Source organism: Saccoglossus kowalevskii, chromosome 15, assembly GCF_978046115.1.
Source record: "Saccoglossus kowalevskii chromosome 15, keSacKowa6.1, whole genome shotgun sequence".
Classification (NCBI taxonomy): domain Eukaryota; kingdom Metazoa; phylum Hemichordata; class Enteropneusta; family Harrimaniidae; genus Saccoglossus; species Saccoglossus kowalevskii.
The window spans coordinates 10,070,537-10,090,013 of record NC_140655.1 but is presented as its reverse complement, the minus strand read 5'-3'; the positions used below and the strand labels follow the sequence as shown (position 1 = coordinate 10,090,013).

At 37.6% G+C, this 19,477-nt stretch overlaps 1 protein-coding gene across 1 annotated transcript; it reads right to left on the bottom strand.

The window, feature by feature from the left end:
• Window positions 1-281: 281 nt before the first annotated feature.
• LOC100374693 (receptor-transporting protein 3-like) lies at window positions 282-17,976 on the bottom strand. The gene is made up of 4 exons (XM_002737948.4): window positions 17,698-17,976; window positions 3,661-3,805; window positions 3,358-3,561; window positions 282-2,758 (listed from the first exon to the last, which is right to left on the bottom strand). Exons 1-4 carry the CDS (start codon window positions 17,934-17,936, stop codon window positions 2,594-2,596), a joined length of 753 nt encoding a protein of 250 aa, XP_002737994.1. The 5' UTR covers window positions 17,937-17,976; the 3' UTR covers window positions 282-2,593.
• Between the last annotated feature and the right edge of the window lie 1,501 nt (window positions 17,977-19,477).

The following is a 19,477-nucleotide window of genomic DNA, read 5'->3' as shown; positions in this document are numbered from 1 at the left end:
CACGTGTAGTTACAAACTGCTCATCCAATCACAAACATTTTTCAGGGCATATCACGTGTAGTTACAAACTGCTCATCCAATCATTAACATATTTCAGCCTAGTCACTGCTCCTCCAATCATAAACATTTTTCAGGGCATATCATATTTAGAACGCTGTGACGTTTACTAGTATTTCAGGGATCATTACCATCGAGGAGTTTTATTTTGAGCTTAGTCTGGTCAAAATAAATGTTGTTATTTAAATGTAGGAGCTCTAAACAGTATATTACACTTGGACACGTTTTAGAATAATTCAATTTTATTTATTTATTGCATTTGATTCGTACAGCAATTTTTAAAATGAAAATACCCAATATGTACCACAAAAAACACAATTCATATTTTGTACATATAAAAAATTTAATTATTAGTCAAAGTAATATTTAAAAAAAATGTTATTTAAAACAAATACATCGCTTAAAAATCAAAATCTGAAGAAAAGTTACGTCAAACATGTGCTCATCTGTTCATGGCAATATGGTATGATAGCAGGAAGTAGTTCCAATTACGACATGAAAATAATTTAGTATATCATTTCAAGCTTATTGTCACATACCTCAGACTTTTACAAAGGTTAGTAAATAGTGACCTATACAGTAAAGTAACTTGAAGAAACAATATATAATGTAGTATTTTGACACAATCTTTCGAGTTCCAATTCTTTGGCTGCTACGTTTGTCACGCGTTTTAAGGGAACTGGTCGTTAAACTACGCATGCGCGCGATTTGTGTTGAAAAACAGTGATTTACTCATTACCTAATGCGCTCTACCTAGTGACCACGTTCTTCCATAAACTTGAAAAATCCTACAATAAACGTATTGATATCAAAACGACCAAACTAGATATTTTGTTCTGCTCCAACAGTCTAGCAGCTAGAGAAATCGAAACTATTAATAGACGGTAAGACGCAATGGCTGTTCAGATGTTGTTGTGAGCGAGACAGCAACGGACTTGATTTTCCCCCGAAAAACAAATCTCGTAGGTCTCGCTCTCATTGCGATTTCGGCGGCCATTCCGTCTAAGGCCTATTCAGGGCTATCAGTAACCTGGTCAGCTCAACATCAGGTCACGTGCTACGAATATGCAAATGAGTTGTTTACATTCTAGACGGTGTCCCTTATCCTACCCCTTTCCTGGATAATATTATATAAATTAAGAGATTGTTCCAACTCGGTTGGTAATTCGTATAAATAAGGTCAGTGCCACTCGTCGACATGACACAGTCCCGCTGTGCATGTACCACTTCCAATGTGAGTCAGTTCCAGTCTGTTCATCCGTCCGTCCGTCCGTCCGTCCGTCCGCCCGCCCGTCTTTGAGATAAGCCAAATGCACATTTGCAATGTGACAAACTTAACGTTATATATTAACTAATTAATGATATGTTAACAAAGATCAATTATCCAATTGTTTGAGAATATTCGTGAGTTCAACTCCAAAAAAAAAAAAAAAACGCAATGTAATAACAGACTTATCAAGAGAATCATCATGGGTAATGTTTTTTATTTAATGAGGCTCTCAAAACACTATCAGGGTCGAATTTAAACTTTTCACCACCAGACTTTCTCGCACAATTTTTTCTGCACTTTTTTTTATGTTCTTCAATATTTCCGGAAATGACGAATGTTAGAGCCAGCAGACAAAAATGTTCATTTTTTACTCAAAAAGTTTGGCTATTTTTGTCCCAGTCTTCTGAAGGAAAGCGCAGACAATAAACAGGATTCTTTTGTAAATTCGGGAAGAAAAGAGGGGACTGGTGGTGAAAAGGCTAAGCTGCCTTCGTAATTATGCATAATTTTTAAACTTTATCATACTGATAGTTCATTTCAAAATCTGCTTGTTTTTATAAAATAATTTAATTTTTGACAAGATTGATTTAGTGGAATGTTGCAGAGAATGAATCGACTTGCTGGCAATGATAAAATGGCGCTAAATTATTTTGATACGATTTTGCAACTAAAAATGCTTTTATTTATTAAGGGGCATTTCACATGCAATTTAAATTGGTCAGTTTATTTCGCAAGGTTAACATATCCCTACTTACAGCCTCTATGGATAACCGATACAAATGATAAATAACGGCGTAAGCAGGCGATTTGTTAAAGCGGGAGGGTCGTCAACTGCGCACGCGCTGGAATTGAGTCCCAAGGGACAATAACAACACGCGCTAAAAAACGCAAAGGCTCATTGGTAGACGCTTGTTTGTAAACAATGACACGCTATGGCCATCTGACGCGTGCGCAGGTGACGACTCCTCCGCTTTAACCATAATGCTCAAATGGATGAAAAAGCACAGTTGTGTGCAGCTATATTTTGACATTAAAAAACAGTGCCCATTGTGCAGCGCGTGTTCAAATTTCGTGTAAACAAACAGTGTATTTTACAAAGCGTTGTATACATTGTCGCATGGGACCCATACCGAATATAGCGCTTCACAACGACCACCAGCGTTCACTGACACACTGGCGGACATGCATGTATAATAATGACTCAATACTGAAATGGTCGTTTGAGTCTCAGCCTCTTTGTGATGTTCCCTTTGACGCCATCTTGTTTTAAGCTTGTTTTATCTGTAGCTGTTCCAGACCGTGTTGGAGATGACGCATTGTGTCGCACTCCCCGTCCCGGCATGCCTGGCAGAGATCTGCGTTGTGCTGTCTTCTGGGCTTCCCTATACGGCGGTCTACGCGATATGGTTGCTGGGGAAATCCATAAAAGTTCTGTAAAGATTAATAAGAATTGTATTTTTTTTTTCAAAATGAAAATTCAACTTAATGTTGTACACTATTTCGACAAATTAACGAGAGCAGAATCGCTCTCAGGTTGTCCCGCATAATACAAAATTATGATCAAAGCCTACAGCCAAATTATACTCACGTTGTACAAAATAAACACGTTACATTAAGATGTTACAGAAAAACAATGAAAATGTTCAAAATATTACACTAATGTTTTGCAGGGAAAAATGATACCATTCATTCAAAACAAAGCCTTTGTAAATAATCTCAAATTTCGTTTTTACGGTAAATTCAATTGGTATTTGCGCAAAAAAGTTTACGTTGCGCCCTCCTATAGGTGAAGCGCCCTTACAAATGGTAAATATTAGTTGGGAAAGGTGACAGCTGCGTGCTGTGTCATTATTAATCATATTTATAATATGCCAAATCTCTCAATATAATTATTCATTGACAGCCGACGGTAAATCAAAACAATAGCGACACTGTGAATGTCCCATTAATACGTCACAGTTAGCTGCGTCGCTAGAGGGCGCACAGTGGCAGAAAGGATGGTGTAGTATTCAGACAGCCTGGTAACTGACCTGTCCAACTCGGTTGTAAACGTTGCAGAGCACTTTGTAAACTTCCTCCGGGTACCACATAGCGAACTCGTAATCACCATTCTGGCATCTTTGACACTGTTGGCCGTACAGTTTGAAATGTAAGATCCCTTCACCACGTACTTGATTTAGTGTGAACCAGAACATGATACGACCTTTCATCGACGTCCAGCCATGACCACATTTCTAAAACAAAATTCAATATTTCGTCGGCCCCTCGTTGCAACAGTAGGAAATAAACGACAGTACGAACATATGTAATATTGTATTAATAATTTAACATACCTGGCAACAAAATCTCACTTTGGCACTGTCTCTAAATCTTTTCCATTGTCGATTTGGTTCACGTTCTATTGGTGATATGTACCACACGTGCGGCATGTAATTGACGAATAATTTGCTAAATTCACCGTGCCACAATGCTTCGATGCTGCATAAAAACAAAACAAAAAAACGACCCATTAATTAAATAGTTTAAAGTGAATATGTTAGCATTGAAACAGGCAAATCTGCAGGTAGACAACACGAACCAATTATACGAGCGCCCTCACATGTTCACGCTTGTTTTGACTTTCGTTTATGATGCGCAACAATAAATCAGACGTCCAGGGCTCGTACATTGACCGTATGTGAACTGACTATCAGCTATCAGTACGGGATCTAGTGCGTAACGACTTGCCCACTCGTAACCCGTGATATAGGGCTCCCTAGTACGCAGTTAAATTGTTCAACAATAGGGTAAGCACTTCTGACTCTGACAAGTTCCGAAATATTTTGTGAAGTTTTTTATACATATTTTTTTTGACACAACACTGACAAGAAACAGTACAGCAGTTAATATTATTGTTATCATCTGCTATTTTCATAATGAAATATACATACTAGAAACTTACAAACTTCAAGTTGATCTAATTTCTCAAACTCCGGGAAGCTGATTATTTTAAAGGAAAGTTCCCTGTACGTTCAGCAATGACGTGTAGATATTAATCTTCTTTGTTATTGATGTTTTTGCTGTCATCCTTACGTAATTGTTTTTGTCATTCTTGACTATATGAATATTCTAATTTTGTGTAAACTACTTTTCTTGTATGTTTTGGTATCATTTCCCTAGTATCTGCGAGTTTGTTTAATTTAAATGTACGTAGCCATTGTTATGAACGTTTCTTTTTCTTGTATTTGTGAATCATGTTTACTTTGTAATACTACCTTAAATGCAATGTCCAGCATTATAACACCACGAACAAACAAACGAGTGAGCCTTCAATCAGTCAGTACATAACCCCTAAAATGCTGACTCACTTTCCACTAAAGAACACACACTGCTATACGCGTGCGGACAAGGTGATATGTTCATTTACTCTAAAAAACAGAGCAAAATGTGAAATCATTTTGCTTCTCTGCATGTTCATGCGCATGGGGTTAAGCTCAAAATTTTTCATTTTAATAGTCACAGAAAAGTAACACTCAGTCTTCAAATACAACCAAACTGTAACATTTTGCATTGTTATACTTAATTAGAATTGTGAATGAAGGTATGCTCTTTGCATAATGTGTTATTAATTGTAGAAGTTTATGTTGAATGGTCGATGGAAGGCGATTTTAAAGTGGCTTATCCACTCATCATTCTGGAGTTTGTGCACAGTTAACTAGAGAATACCCATGATGCTCTTACTTCACTTTATATTTTGATATTTTCTCTATTATGTACGTTATAATGCGAATATGTTTTAATGTCTAATATCTTTGAACACATCTCCCCACTACTGTATGTGTACAGAACAGGGCTGGGTAGTTCATTAAATTAAATTATTTTGGGAGTTGTGTGCAGCATGAAGCACTATTCGTGTAGATACTGAAAAGGCAGTGAGTGGCTTGTTTTTTTTTAATGTGATTTAATGATAGACATTGTCTTTAATTAGAGCAAAAATTTTATTTTGCACTTTTGCTCAATAAACAAATACGTCACTGATGATCTGTAACTGCACGGGATACCGTCCAACTTGAAGTTAGTCTCGTGAGACTTAAGATCAAGTACCGATACCCTATTTTGACCAGTTTTCAGTTCAAAATGGCCACTGTTACACTTTTATTTGCTCATTGTTTTTTTTTATTTGATGGAACATTTCGTTTTGTAAATATCAGAAAACATTTTAAAATGACTCAACGACGTAAAATAATGATTTTTTTGTCTAGGTAATTTTTATCCAAATAATGACCCTCTCCAACAAAAATTTACGGTTATTTTTTGGAACCAAGTTCCCCAGAACAGGGGCGAAGTTTTGAATTTGAGCGGTAGACTTGCGTCAAATGCCCCCCCCCCCCCTCCCATTCATTCCGAGTGCCATGTTACATGTTAATACTACACAAATATTTGTGTTTGAATTGTGTTTTCATTTACTGCAACTGTTTCTATTGATTAGTATATATTGCGTGTCTGCACAAATATATTGTATTTATATCAACATATGACTGAATTAAATGTCGCACTGATATATTTGTCTGAGTATTCAAGTTGTACGGACCGTGCTCCAAATTAAGAGAACACAGCGGCGGTTGTACTTTCAGCTTGTACTACAGTTTCCACAACCTTGACATTATTACAGCTGCATTATTAACCTCTGATCCAATACTGTCACATTCAATGAAGTATGTGATTATATACAACGAGCTTTGCGAATCTACTTGTCGCTTTGTTTACTCACTCGTCGCAAGCTCCATGACCCGTATACTCCGTATATTTTCTCGTCTGGTATTTTGCACTCACGTAATTACTCAATAATGGCCGCCATCGGCGCGTGGCGCGAAAAGATTCTGTTGATGCGGGTCAGTCATTTTTTTGGCTGATTTATGAGACAATTTAGGGGTTCATCCGGGGCCGGGGGTCATCTAGGAAGGTAATATCGGTTCACTCGCGGTTCTGGTAACCGTGGTTCACTGCAGGGCCGATGTAGAAACTCGGTAGATCTGGGTAGTACGCAATGACTAGAACAAAAAAACAACGACAGTCGCCATCCACCCTTCGGCAGCGTACCTACTACACTCGGTACAACTGGGTCGCGGTACGAACGTATCGACCGCTTGTCAACAAGTTGAATATTTTTAAATCACACTAACTGCTTCACTGTTGTAGAACCAACAATGTTTTTTTCTTTCCTGGACAGCAATGTCTACAATGTTTATATTGTTGATCGAATTATAATACTGCTAAAGCACCTAAAGCTAAACGATTAATGCATAGTCGGGAACACCGAAAGGGTACACATGTACATTCACGTGCGGTGGGCCAGGTATGTGTTCCAAGTTAAAATTGGTTCAAAGCACAGTTGTGAGTAGGATTACGAAAAAACTTTGTCCATGATGTTTTTTCATGCATACATTGAAAAGTACAGAATTCAACTGATATATGGCCATAGTTATATTTGTATAACTGCTGCGGTACACGGGCAGGGGGTCGTGATGGTGTCGGGCAGGGGGACGTCAAATTCTGTGTACATAATGTACGTACGTAGCCATCGAATTAGTATCTCCTCTCTGAGTTTAAAATCAAACATATATATCGCGGGAATAAACACGAGACTTACGGCAATTTAGGGCGTGCAACAGTCAAAATCGATAACATACTTACAGAGGTCTTAAATTTAATCAAATTAACAGGTGAAATACAGCCATTGAGACTAAATATACACAGTGACATTTGCCTGCGTCAATCAGTGTTGATAAGCCGACATGAGAAGGGCTACTAAACATTCCATTTTTGACACACCTATATGATGACGACCAACAGTCTGCGAAGTTCGGATTTCGTGTTACCCAAAATACACGTGAAACAGACTGCTTCTGGTTTTTGATGAAAACGTTTTGGGGGTTCTGAGGATGCAAAGTCTCGAGTCTATGCACAAGATTTGAGAACACACGTGATATAAACGTGTTTTAATATTTCAATTCGTGTGCGGTTGGTTTGGAGCTGGTAGCATATATAAGTCATTACATTATATCAAGAAAATCATATTTTTATGGTGGGTGGTACTAAGTACCTCAAATATTTGCAAAGAATAAAACAATAAGTAACAACAGGTGATAAATTATAGAATAACGACGACAGTTTAATCAACTTTCGGGCCTTTTTCTTTCTCGTTACAAGTTCGCGGTGGCTGTGCGATTTTGTTGGCTTAAATATAATTAGTGTTCTCTGCGAGTACACGTCACAGAGCAAACACAACGGAACATGGTATGGCGCCACACTATCTACTGTGCATCACGTGATCCAAATAGGGAATGAACTTTTCTGCGTGGATGATTGGGAGAACAGTTGATTTTTCACGAACATAATAAATTCATTTATTTTACTTAGTAGATTAGTCCCCCCCCCCTCATTGACAGAAAGAATTGTCCAACCCTGATTAATTATGTTATTAAGAGACTTACGTTTGATACAAAACACTGCTTGTCTCGGAAGAGTGGTTAGACAAAAATATGTGAACTGTCTCAGAATATGATGAGTTATAAGCTGCATGCTACCGTTAAAATAATTGCAAACCGTTTCCTGTTAAACCCTGCCAAAAGTTCAGTACTCAGACGCCCAGCCATAGTGGATGGTCACGTGAACTCAAAGTGAACCTTTTACTGCATAGTGAGTGTATTGTATAAAATATCATAATCAACAAGTGGTTTGACGACAAATAAATGTGTTATTAGTTCATAGAATATCAATATCGGCTGTTTTAAATAAATTATATGCATTTTGCTCATTTTCAAGATCAAGTACCATACCTAAATGACAAAAATGGCCTAATGCTGTTAGGGAAATTCGCAAAAGCATTGTTTGCATGACATCAAGTTTGGGTACTGTAATCTTGGTTGTTTTTGTTTTTGTTTTTTATCATTTACGTGACAGAAGTTCTCTCCTAGCATTTTGAAATTTCTTCATATACCACAAGCTAGCCACGTCATACCTTGATGACGTCATCTCAGCGCATCGTGTTATATGTTCAGACTCTTTGCCATTTGATTTAGACCAAATATCGTTGAAGCAAGCTATGACAATAGCGTAAAATAACTAAAGAAAGCCTAGCTGCGTGCTACTTCTCGCTATAATACCGTCACGTGCCGGGATTTCACGTTGACGCTGAGCGGACGTTCTCTGTGTCAGAAGGTGTTGTTACGTTAAAGGGCGGTGGTCGTCGCGTCCTGTTCGATATGGAATTCATAGATGTATACAACGCGTGTAAAATACATTGTTTATTTACATTAAATTCGAACACGCGTAACACGACGACCAGTGCCCTTTAACGTGTGAAATTTCCTCAAGAACTGCTCTTGCTGAAATATGGAGAGAGTCAAGTGTTCTATGGTGATACATGCTATGTGTACTTACATGAATGTTATGGTTTTTATTTTTCAACGTTTAAATCTGTATTTATCTATACATAGATTAGACGTGATGCCAGTTTACTCTTAAAAGTCACATTTTCTTGATTATTTCCAATTTGAGACGGTGAAAGTCGTAAGTGTAACTAAGAAAATCGATCGTTACCTATTGTATTGGAGTCTACCTTAAAGGCCGTGGTCGGAGTTAATTTGAGACCACGTGATGCTATGATATTATAAACAGACCGCAGATAACAAAATATAGTCGCCGAGATCTCGTTGAAAACGAGACTCTCGACCAATAACGAGACTTGATTTCCCCCTTTTAAATACTGTTCCATTGTCTCTCGTTATCGCGTGTCAGGGCGACAGTGGATGAGACGACGATACAGAATGGAGTACTATTTGAGAAGCAAGACAAGTCTCGTGACACTCCCGCTCGCAACGAGATTTTGGCGGCCATTTGCGTGTAAGGCGGCCATTTGCGTGTAAGGTCTACTGTTACCACCTACATTGTATTTTTCAGAAAGTCAATTGACGTCCACTTAAATTACCACCGCGTAAAATTATGCGGCAATCATTTAGAGTAATAAATAAACGTATAATACAGCTCGATAATAACAGTATGCGTTGTTAGTGTGCAATACAAACAACTGCAATAAGCATACGCTACCATATTTCATTTTTTTGCGAAATTATGTACCATATATACATTAATATGCCGTTACCACTGAGTGAACAGTTAGATTGATAGAATTGATTTGCTAACTATGACACGCCCACATAAACGACAACGACAGCACACTTTACCTGGGGGTAATGTCTTCTTACTTAGTGTGATATATACTTAACAGGACATTGCCTGAAAACCTATTGTTGTGTGTATGTATTCAAGGAAGTTATATTGAAAATTCTGCAGTTGGATTTCAACAATTGATCAACTCTGAGATATGAAAAGCAACCTTGATCGCGTCTGTTAGAGAAAGTGTGTATACATGTGCATGTGAGCACTGTAGCCATTGTTTACTTGTCACTCAAGGCAGCAGTCAATAATCAGACCCTGAAATATCTTACTTGTACAACATCGGTAGCTGTATGGGGAGTAATATACTAGTATCATGAGTGTCTAGTTGTAAAACATATACACAGAAGTGTTTGTTTCACCACAAAAACAAAACACACAGTGAAATGTATACAGTAATCTGCAAGGCATAATGGGAAATGCTTTAAACTCAGGTGTCACTCATTTCCGGTTCATATTTCTCCAATATATATATTTTTGTCTTAATACTCCAGAAACATTGAATGTGAAGCAGTCCAGATTTTATGGAGATATAAATTAACAAGCAAACAAACTTTTTTAGAGATGTCCATTCTTCTCAACCACATTATACTTATCATTAACAAAATTATTTACAACAGCAAGATTAAAATAGGTATGCCAAATTTTAACTAAAAAATAAATAAAATAACAATGACCACGTGACTTAGGATCGAATACACAAAATGTTGAAGTGTTGATTATACATTTTACTGGAAGCCCCACAAACATGTTTTGTGTTAACGACTCTATCGGCAGTTATTTTCGTCCATTGCATCATCGTCGTTAAACATTCACTCCACAATGGGTGTGCGGAGTGAAGTGTTTGCTACAAAATGACGCTAAGCGGTGATTTACTCTCTGAGTGTTTAACCGTCGGTGTTTTTAAAAGACCTCAATCACAATACTAGTAGTGTGTAGTGTGTTGTGTGATATCTACACTTTAAGCGAAAATGTTATATCGCGTGACATGATTTATATAACGTCACGTGATATGGTCTAAATGATGTCACGCGTTACAATCTACATAATATCACGTGGTCGTGATATAACCTGGATACTAATACCTGATGATCTAATTGTTATCACGCGGAATGAACGCATTGTTCAGCAAGTTGTTGAGTGTTTTAAAAATATCATTTTGCTTGATATTTGTTTGCGGCCCTGAATCTGCATAACATTTTCGTGCCAAAGTCGTTAATGGAAAATCATCCAATATTTCTGATGTTACGGAAGAGCTAAAATTTAAATAACTTATACTATGAACGAACTACAATGAAACAAACAAATCACGTTTTACAAACCACACATACACGCATACATGTTCCAGGGCGTGTCCCAGTGCAGGGAGAGATACACGCATGCATGTTCCAGGGCTAATGAGGCATTCTACACTGGCACATCACACTGTCGCGCCGGTGGATTGGATCGCAAAACAAAATATACACCATCGTTGTAGATCTAACTGATGGTATACCATATTAACAATATTAAGTACTATTTAGTAGAGTACGCAGTGAATTCGCAGTTCGATAGAAACGTTTCCTCGTCCAGGAAAAGGGGACGCGTTCAAATACTGGGCAGCACATTCGATAATTATTTGCTTCGGCGGTGAAATGTCAGTTACATAGGAGATTTAATTTCATAATTTATGGGTGATTTTGTTGCGATATGGGACTATTGCGACAAATACAATTTTTCATTTTCAAAAAAAAACAAACAAAAACGACCGTCATTAGTTGTATTATGACCACGGGAAACCCCATCCGGGTGTGAACAGGATCCTAAATTCGCACGATGTACACCGGTAAAATCCAGTTTCACATTACACATCACATAACATGACGTAATGAATGTCACGACAACATGACTGCACCTGAGTAATCATACTAAATACAAGGAAATGCAAGCAAATCACCGAGAGTACTCACATCGTCATGTACCCATGATTATAGATTTGTTTTTCAAGCGAAACACATCCTGGTTTATATTCAGCCCCAGAAAAGCGTTTTTTTTTTCTTTTGGGTCACTTTGTTATAGAAAAACAAAAGAAAAACCACAACAAATTCCATTTCATTCTCACGTGCCCCTTATAACTCACGCTAAGACCACATTGAAACCCTTACTCGTGACAAATTAAAAAAAAATTGAATGACATCCAACAGTGCTCATAAACCTTCGCATGAAATTCAAGAAATTAGTTATGTGCCATGTGTTATACTAGTATATTATTATATGATTTAGTCATATGGGCCTGTTGCCTAGCAACAATAATGTGTTGATGCCTCTACTTAGTAGTAGCCCGTTGATTGGCATTCTGACAATGATATACAATTTGCAAACTTTAGCAGCGTTATAATGATGCAAGTGATTTCTACAAATATACGAAATTAAACATCTAACCACGTTTATGAAACATTCAGATATATTTATTTGCCACTGGATTTCGAACCATTATTTCGAATTCCAGATCTTGTCGAAAGAGACGTTGACTATAACAAGAATGTAACTGAATGTGATTGAGCTCATCTGAATTCTAATAAAGTTCTGCATAATGATGATATTTGATTTCTTTATTTTTAAAAATATAACCATAAATTAAAACAAAAACTAACGCGTTACTTGAAAGCTGATTTTAACATAGCGATTTATGAAAAAGTTGTGAGCCCCCCCCCCCACGCCTACGCCCTCTACAGTTCAATTTGCTATCCCACAATCCTTTGCAAAATAAAATATGGAGTTAACACATTTCTTCCCTATAGACACCGTCTCGAGGGACGGTGCTATAGGTCAGTGATACACGATGCGCTTTGATCACCCAGCGTGCTGGGTGCAACTTATTGTATTTATTTAATTACCGTTCATATACACATGACAATTAATCTGACGGAAATATCGCGACTGACTTACAATATAGCAATGGTCGCGCCGAGGCGGGAATATACTGCGCTGTTAACACGTCAGTCACGCTGTGTATCATCGACACGTAGAAGGTATTTGAGCAAGCTTAGTGTGGAGCTACTTAAAGTGCAACTAAAATCGCATTCTTCTCATTTCTTTTCTATTCTGAAGTGACACAACACGAACCTGGCAGTACCGGGGTTTTAGTACTCTGCAATGAATACCCATTGTTGAAGAGGTCAGATGACACAATCCAGGTGACCTTTAGACCAGCAATGTCCAACACTTTTCGCTTTAATTACTTTCCGCGTTGAGACGTCTGGGTAAAGCATTATAAATCAGGGCGTGGTACCATCATTACGACGCTGCGATTATTGTTGTTCGCTGGAGCCGAGAACAAACGAATTGTGGGTTTCAATGGCACGTGATACGTTTGTCCCAGTACGCCATCATAATTGCTGCCTCGTTCGAAACAAATCGATCTCCAAATATCCATCTGCCGCACCACTGCATGACATGTAAATGCGCTATATGAAACAGAGTAAAATCATGAAAAAGTCGCATGCATACGACTCATTTGTGTACGCACGATACAGTGACTGTGCGCGGCGGTGTCATGAACCAGTTTCAAAGAACGCTCTTACAATGATGCCGTACCCGGACAGAATATTACATACACAAGAAACCAACAATTATGAAGATTTTTGCACGTTTTTTTTTTTTTGGTAGGAGAGGGGACAAAAGAAACGGCCTCTTAATTTGTTAAAATTGAACATAGACTGGAGATTTCCTTGTGAATTTCAAATATGATTCACTTAAGTGTTGGCAGTCATACGACCAGCGACGATGGTTTATTGATGCTGAAGCGGAAAGGAAACAATATTCGTACTCTACTTTTTAAATTCAGATTTGATATAGTTTGTGGCACCCGTGTCGTGCAATGTAATGCTAGTTCATGGTTACACGGCGGAGTTGAAGACGTGAACGCTTAACAAAAATCTATAAATACAATATGGAGGGGGAAAAATAATAATAACAAATATATATAAATTGCTACAAGCCTTATACCTACGTCATATTTTAATCAGATTGATGTACACTGTGTGTTATGACGTCAACAACGGAAATTTGTAGACTAACGAAGCCGAACAACAGCCAGGAAAATATCATCAACCCGAGTACATGAAAATAACCGACAAACATGCCTGGGACAATCTGTATAAATAACTGATTTTAATCTAAGCAAGGGCCTATTAACAGATTTGTATAGATCTATGATCAAAGCGAGTCGAAGGTGATCGTAATATAACTAAAGGGCTGAAATCTGCTGCAAATGCTTTGATCATATGGCCCATGCTAGGATATTTTTGCATTTACTCGTGAAGTAGATACGCTACAAAATCAGTACCTCAACACACATACACACAAAACAACAAAAAACGTATTCACGCATGCGTCACCGCTGCAAACACGTGATAGAAACAAGAGCTGCATCATGCTTAATTATTCCATGGGTTTCATTTTAACTTTTTTTTCTCTGACAGCTAAATTAAAGTCCAGTGAGTATTCAAATTCAACAATAAATTATTTCCTTCACAAACAAGAGTTAATAATTTTATTTTATTTTATTTTATTTTATTTTATTTTATTTTATTTTATTTTATTTTATTTTATTTTATTTTATTTTATTTTATTTTATTTTATTTTATTTTATTTTATTTTTATTTTATTTTATTTTTTTTATATTTTTTTTTCACGGATTGTATTTAGGGTGTGAAAATTATACAAGCAATATCGCTCGCCTACATTTGTATTCCAACTATTTCATAGAATTCACAGAAATTCTTTGTGTATATGTTGGAGTTTCATTATGGTACAGTCACGAATGGCACATACATCACAAAACAACCGTTGTACTGGGTGACCGACAACATTGCGGGTATACACTCGGAATGCCCCCACCTGTCACCCTACCCACCCAAACTACACTTATAGCGAAGACATTGCACTGTGGGCAGTACACACAGTGCAGATTCCCATAATCTGAGAAATAGAGTAAGTGTATGCTACACCAAGTATAAACACATCTGTCATCGTCAATGTTTCCGGGTATGGATGGGGTGGGGTGATAAATGACGTAGTGTTTCTTTGGTAGAATATCATATCAAGAACGATTCCCGAGTTATCAAGTTGTTAGAAAAATTGTCTTGATGCCATCCAAAACATCTACATCTACTACGTTCGCAGTACGTGTTTACTATAATTAGACGTAGTATTTACCTTGCCGTTTATTCGGTGTTATTTGCTTACTTTTAAAAATATGCATTCTATGGCAGTATATGTATAAAATATTTATTTTATTTGTTGTTTTCTTCGATATACATACGTAATGACTATCAGTTGACAGTCTAGTATTTTGCTGATACACAATATTATGGACCATCTAACCGATGTTAGACTTGAATACGGGGATATAAAAACATTTGATCTGTCATTCGACTGTGTATTCCAAGAATAACATTACTGAGTATCTTACACCCTGGACCACACAGAAAGCGGCAGTAACTGAGAATGGAAAAATAAAATGCATAATATAAAACAGCTTCTAAGAAATTGAGAAAAGAAACAAAATCCCATTCACACCCTTCGAAACGCCAATAGCATAAAGGACAACAACGAGAACAATCAAACATAAAATGAGGAAGTCACTATTATGTTTAACCTTTCAACTGGTGAAACCATAACGAGGTTTAAATTCAGACATATATAATAACTTGTAAAATATAATTGTATACGTCAATCCATGAGTCTCTAATTTCACGATTATTTAAAAAAAAAAGAAACGCTGATTTAGACTCCCAATAGGTGATTTTCCGTACACTTGCGAGATCTCGCGAGATGCATGAAAGACGCGCGTCGAACGTCTGCCGCAAAAATCGAACGATTTGATTTTGAACTAGAATTTCTTTATTTCGTAGCTTACATTGACCGGCCGATCTTCGACAGAGGAATATTGCTTCCGAATACCCTTACTTAATCGAAATTGCCTATCATCAAATGTGGACAGCACATTATTAAGCATGGAAATGTCCCCGAAATACTTTCGCGTTTGTCGAATCCCACGCGATGTTTGACGCGACTACGACGCTATGACCTTTGTTTGTCCTGTTTTTACGTTCGATTTCACGCATAACGCGTGATTCTCGCAGTGTACGGAAAATGGTCTATTCAAGATGGACCATGACGCTATTAACCATTTTCCGTTCAATTTTCATTCTTTTCTGCCATAATCTGTTATCTGGCTTTTATTACGAAATGGCTTCAGACACGTTCCTTTGCAACTGGAAACATGATGTCCGTTACAATGACGTCATTACCGCAATGCATTTAGGGATGCATATATAAGAGTAACGACGGCTTTAAGGGGTGCGAGTCCACTGTGTTCCCTTCTAAACTAGTCATTCAGAAGTTGCTTGCAGTTTATACAACAGGAAAACTGCATCGTTGAACATCGAACATTAAAAAGGTTGAAATAAAAAACAATCACCCTATAGCAACTTTTCAAAAAGTCAAAAACGGGATTAGGATTCCATTTTCCGAATGCACAATCAGGTACGTTCTTTTTATATTCGAACGCTGTATTTTCTAGTATTTTTATTTCGACCCTATTCACGACAGCATATAATTGAAGAAAGAAAATAATATGCTAGCTTGCATGACTGGCGATCCGTTCGTCGGTAATGGCATGTACACGTTTATATTATTATATTATCCATCATGGGTTTGATATAACAAAATACAATCACAAATTAACGCTTAACGCTTAAGTTAACCCACTCCCAGGAGGCATCTCACACATCCGCCAGTTAATTTTCTGGCTGATATTAATGAACAACAAATGAAATTACCTTATTGAAATATCGCAAATGATTATAATTCGAGCATACTCAACTTCTCGTATAGGCATTGAATTATTGACACCTCGGTCAGAAACTGATAAAAGAATTGTAGCGAATGGCGACATTTATTTGGCTGTAGTGACCACAAACTTGAAAGGAATTCGAAAAAAATAATTCTGTGGCTGACTTCATATCTATTTTCCGATTTATTGGACATTCATGAAAAAAAAAATTCAGAAAATTAAGTCATCATCTTAACTGTGACATGTAATAAATAATAAGGCGAGGGCCCAGTTAATATGCTTAAGCGGAAAGTTGTGGTCGTGTCAACGCGAGGATGTCGGCGATTTCAACGTGTATATCAATTAATTAATTAACTATTTAATAATAAATAATAAAATTGTAAACATTCTTGGACAGTCGAATTATATTTAAACGCGTCACAGTTTTCGCACCTCGATATGTTCGATGCGGGTCCAATGTTACGTGAACAACGCATGAAAACATTGTCTGAGCGAAATTCCGCACGTTATCGTGTGTGGAAACAAATAGAGAGGGAGTACCATTCACATGAATAATAAAGAATCGAATTTACGCTCACTTTACAGGTCCGTATTTCACCCCCGGAGGTACCGAGTGGTACCTGGAGCTGTATAAAAGTTCATGTTTACACCGTCCTGCATAGAGATTACTCCAAATAATAGAATAAGCGTAAATTAAGAGTTATCGAATTGTCCTGATATTTTTGTGTATATATATAATTTTCAGATCTAAACTGAGTTACTCGTCGTCTTGGTACACGCCATAAATATTCCGATATTGATTGTAGGTGAAAGTTTAAAGTATCCGCCCCTTGGACTTCCGACTTCAATTTTAATATTAGGATTTTGCTGTGTTTATGCACTTGGCCTAAACGCATTGGAAAGGTTATATAAAGGCGCTTTTCGTGGAATAGTCTACGTCACCACCACAACAAAGGGGACCAGCGAAACGCGGAAACAACGAGGAAATAAATAAATTATGTATTCGCTGGCTAATTTATTTGTTTACTTATGGTGTGGTCACTGAGATTTTCACTTTGATAGTTGGTTGGCTAAATAATCGTCACACAGGAGGTTCCAAATTGTTGTTCGTTGTTGTTTTGGGTTACAGAAGATATTTTATTCTTGCTATTTCCTTGTTTCGTTTTTGGACGTGTGTTAACAAGTGGCCGCAGCGGTTGAAAGTCGAGAACACGTATCGAGGACCGTATTTGGTAACGACTGTACTGCGTGTCTATTATTGCAAAAATCATACACAATAAATATATTCTAAAATATCAATTTGGGTACTCACGAATTCATATCATGTGTGGTGTCCTGTGGTAACATAGTGTACGTTGTGACTGGAGTCAGCGGGGGTGGTGGCAATGGAGTAGGAACGGGTGACAACAGCACTGGCGAGTACGGCGTCGCCGTTGCTACAGAGGTGAGCTTCTCTGGGAGCATCGGACTGAGTTGCAGAGGCTTGACCGAATTCTTCGACAGTCGGTGGCTCTTTGGCAGCGAAACCGGCGAGGATCTGTACTCAGGCATTTGGAAAAGTGAAACTTCGCGAACATGTATCAGGATTTTAATAATAAACACCACTGGATGGCGCGCTTCAAATAAAACGTGCTACTTCCGGGTTTATTTCAGGGGAACCCCCTTTTATTTAAACGCAAATCAAAAATAATCTCGAAAATATTATATTTGTTATGTCCTATTTATTTTACACAAATACAACTATGGATTGTTATTATCGGATCTCTGCTAAAACATAGGTCAAAATCCGTTTGTCGTCACGGTTCAACGCTGCCTTATTTGTATGTAATTCCCAGTCTTATGCAAGTAAATAACACACACATGTTTGAATATGAAAAGAAAAACGGCTTCTATTGAATTTATGCTAATTAGCTATATCGCATGTTGTTGTTTCACGGTGTCATACCACAATTTGTTTAAGGGGTCCGCCAGGTAGTCACTTGACTGCGGGGTCAATAACCCTATTTGTCTTCTTTTTCATCTTGTGTAGTTTTCGGCCGTATTTGAGACTCTTCATAATGTTTTTTTTTCCCAGGATTTTGTTTTAATTTTGGCTACGAACTTAGAGGTGGGTAATAGAAGGGGACTATTCTAAATTGGGGGTTATTGGAAATAGAGTGTGACGGACTATATGTACGCGAACTGTGACGAAAATGACGAACCTTTGTCCCCATCCTGAAAACTGGGGACAAAATGACTGACACCGTGACATTGAAGTTGTTAAGTAAACTTGGTTCTCCAGTTCATATACTAGTAATTAAAATGTGTGGCCGTCGCGCTACGCATGCGCGAAATATGGGTCTCATATAAACAAAGAAGGCGACTTTCACCCCTAGTACATTCCATGCGCAGACCAATGAGTAGGTAAGGTTAGTGATTGGAAGGTATCGGAGGAGTCGCCGATTGTAATTGGTGCAAGTCGCGGTCAGGGAAAAAAATCGTACTCGTGATTTTATTGGAAAAAATCAATGTTTATCAACACAAATGTCGCACATACGCGGAGCGACTACCACCGCCCTTTAATAGCCAATAGGACTACTTGTTCCCCTTACATTATTTGTGACATGTAGATCGTAATTTGAATATTAACCGTTTTAAGTGACACCAACAGCAGGAATAGGATACTTGTCTTTTAACCCGTGTATTGTGACACCAGAAGAAGCAACCCTCAGATGATGTGTGGGAGGAACTTTATCAAAAACCAACCAGTTTTGAAAAGGCGGACTGATACATTTAGAGTGGTTACTCCGGTCTGTCAACTTTTGCAATATTACCAGTCCCCAGCAGCGTCGACCTCCTTTCAGATTGTGGGTGTGTATGGTGATACTGTCTTACTTGATTTAAAAAAATAAACACATTTTTTTTTTTTTTTTTAAATTGTCAGTGACTGAGCTCATTACCCTCTGTGTGAAATATGATTTCCATCTTTTACATTGTCTATGTCGTCTTCACACCGCATTTGTCCACTTAATTAAACTATATAGCAAGTCTGCAGTGAGTGCCCACTAGTGAGTGAGTCTGGCGCCGGTCAAATGACACAAGTAGTATCTCCT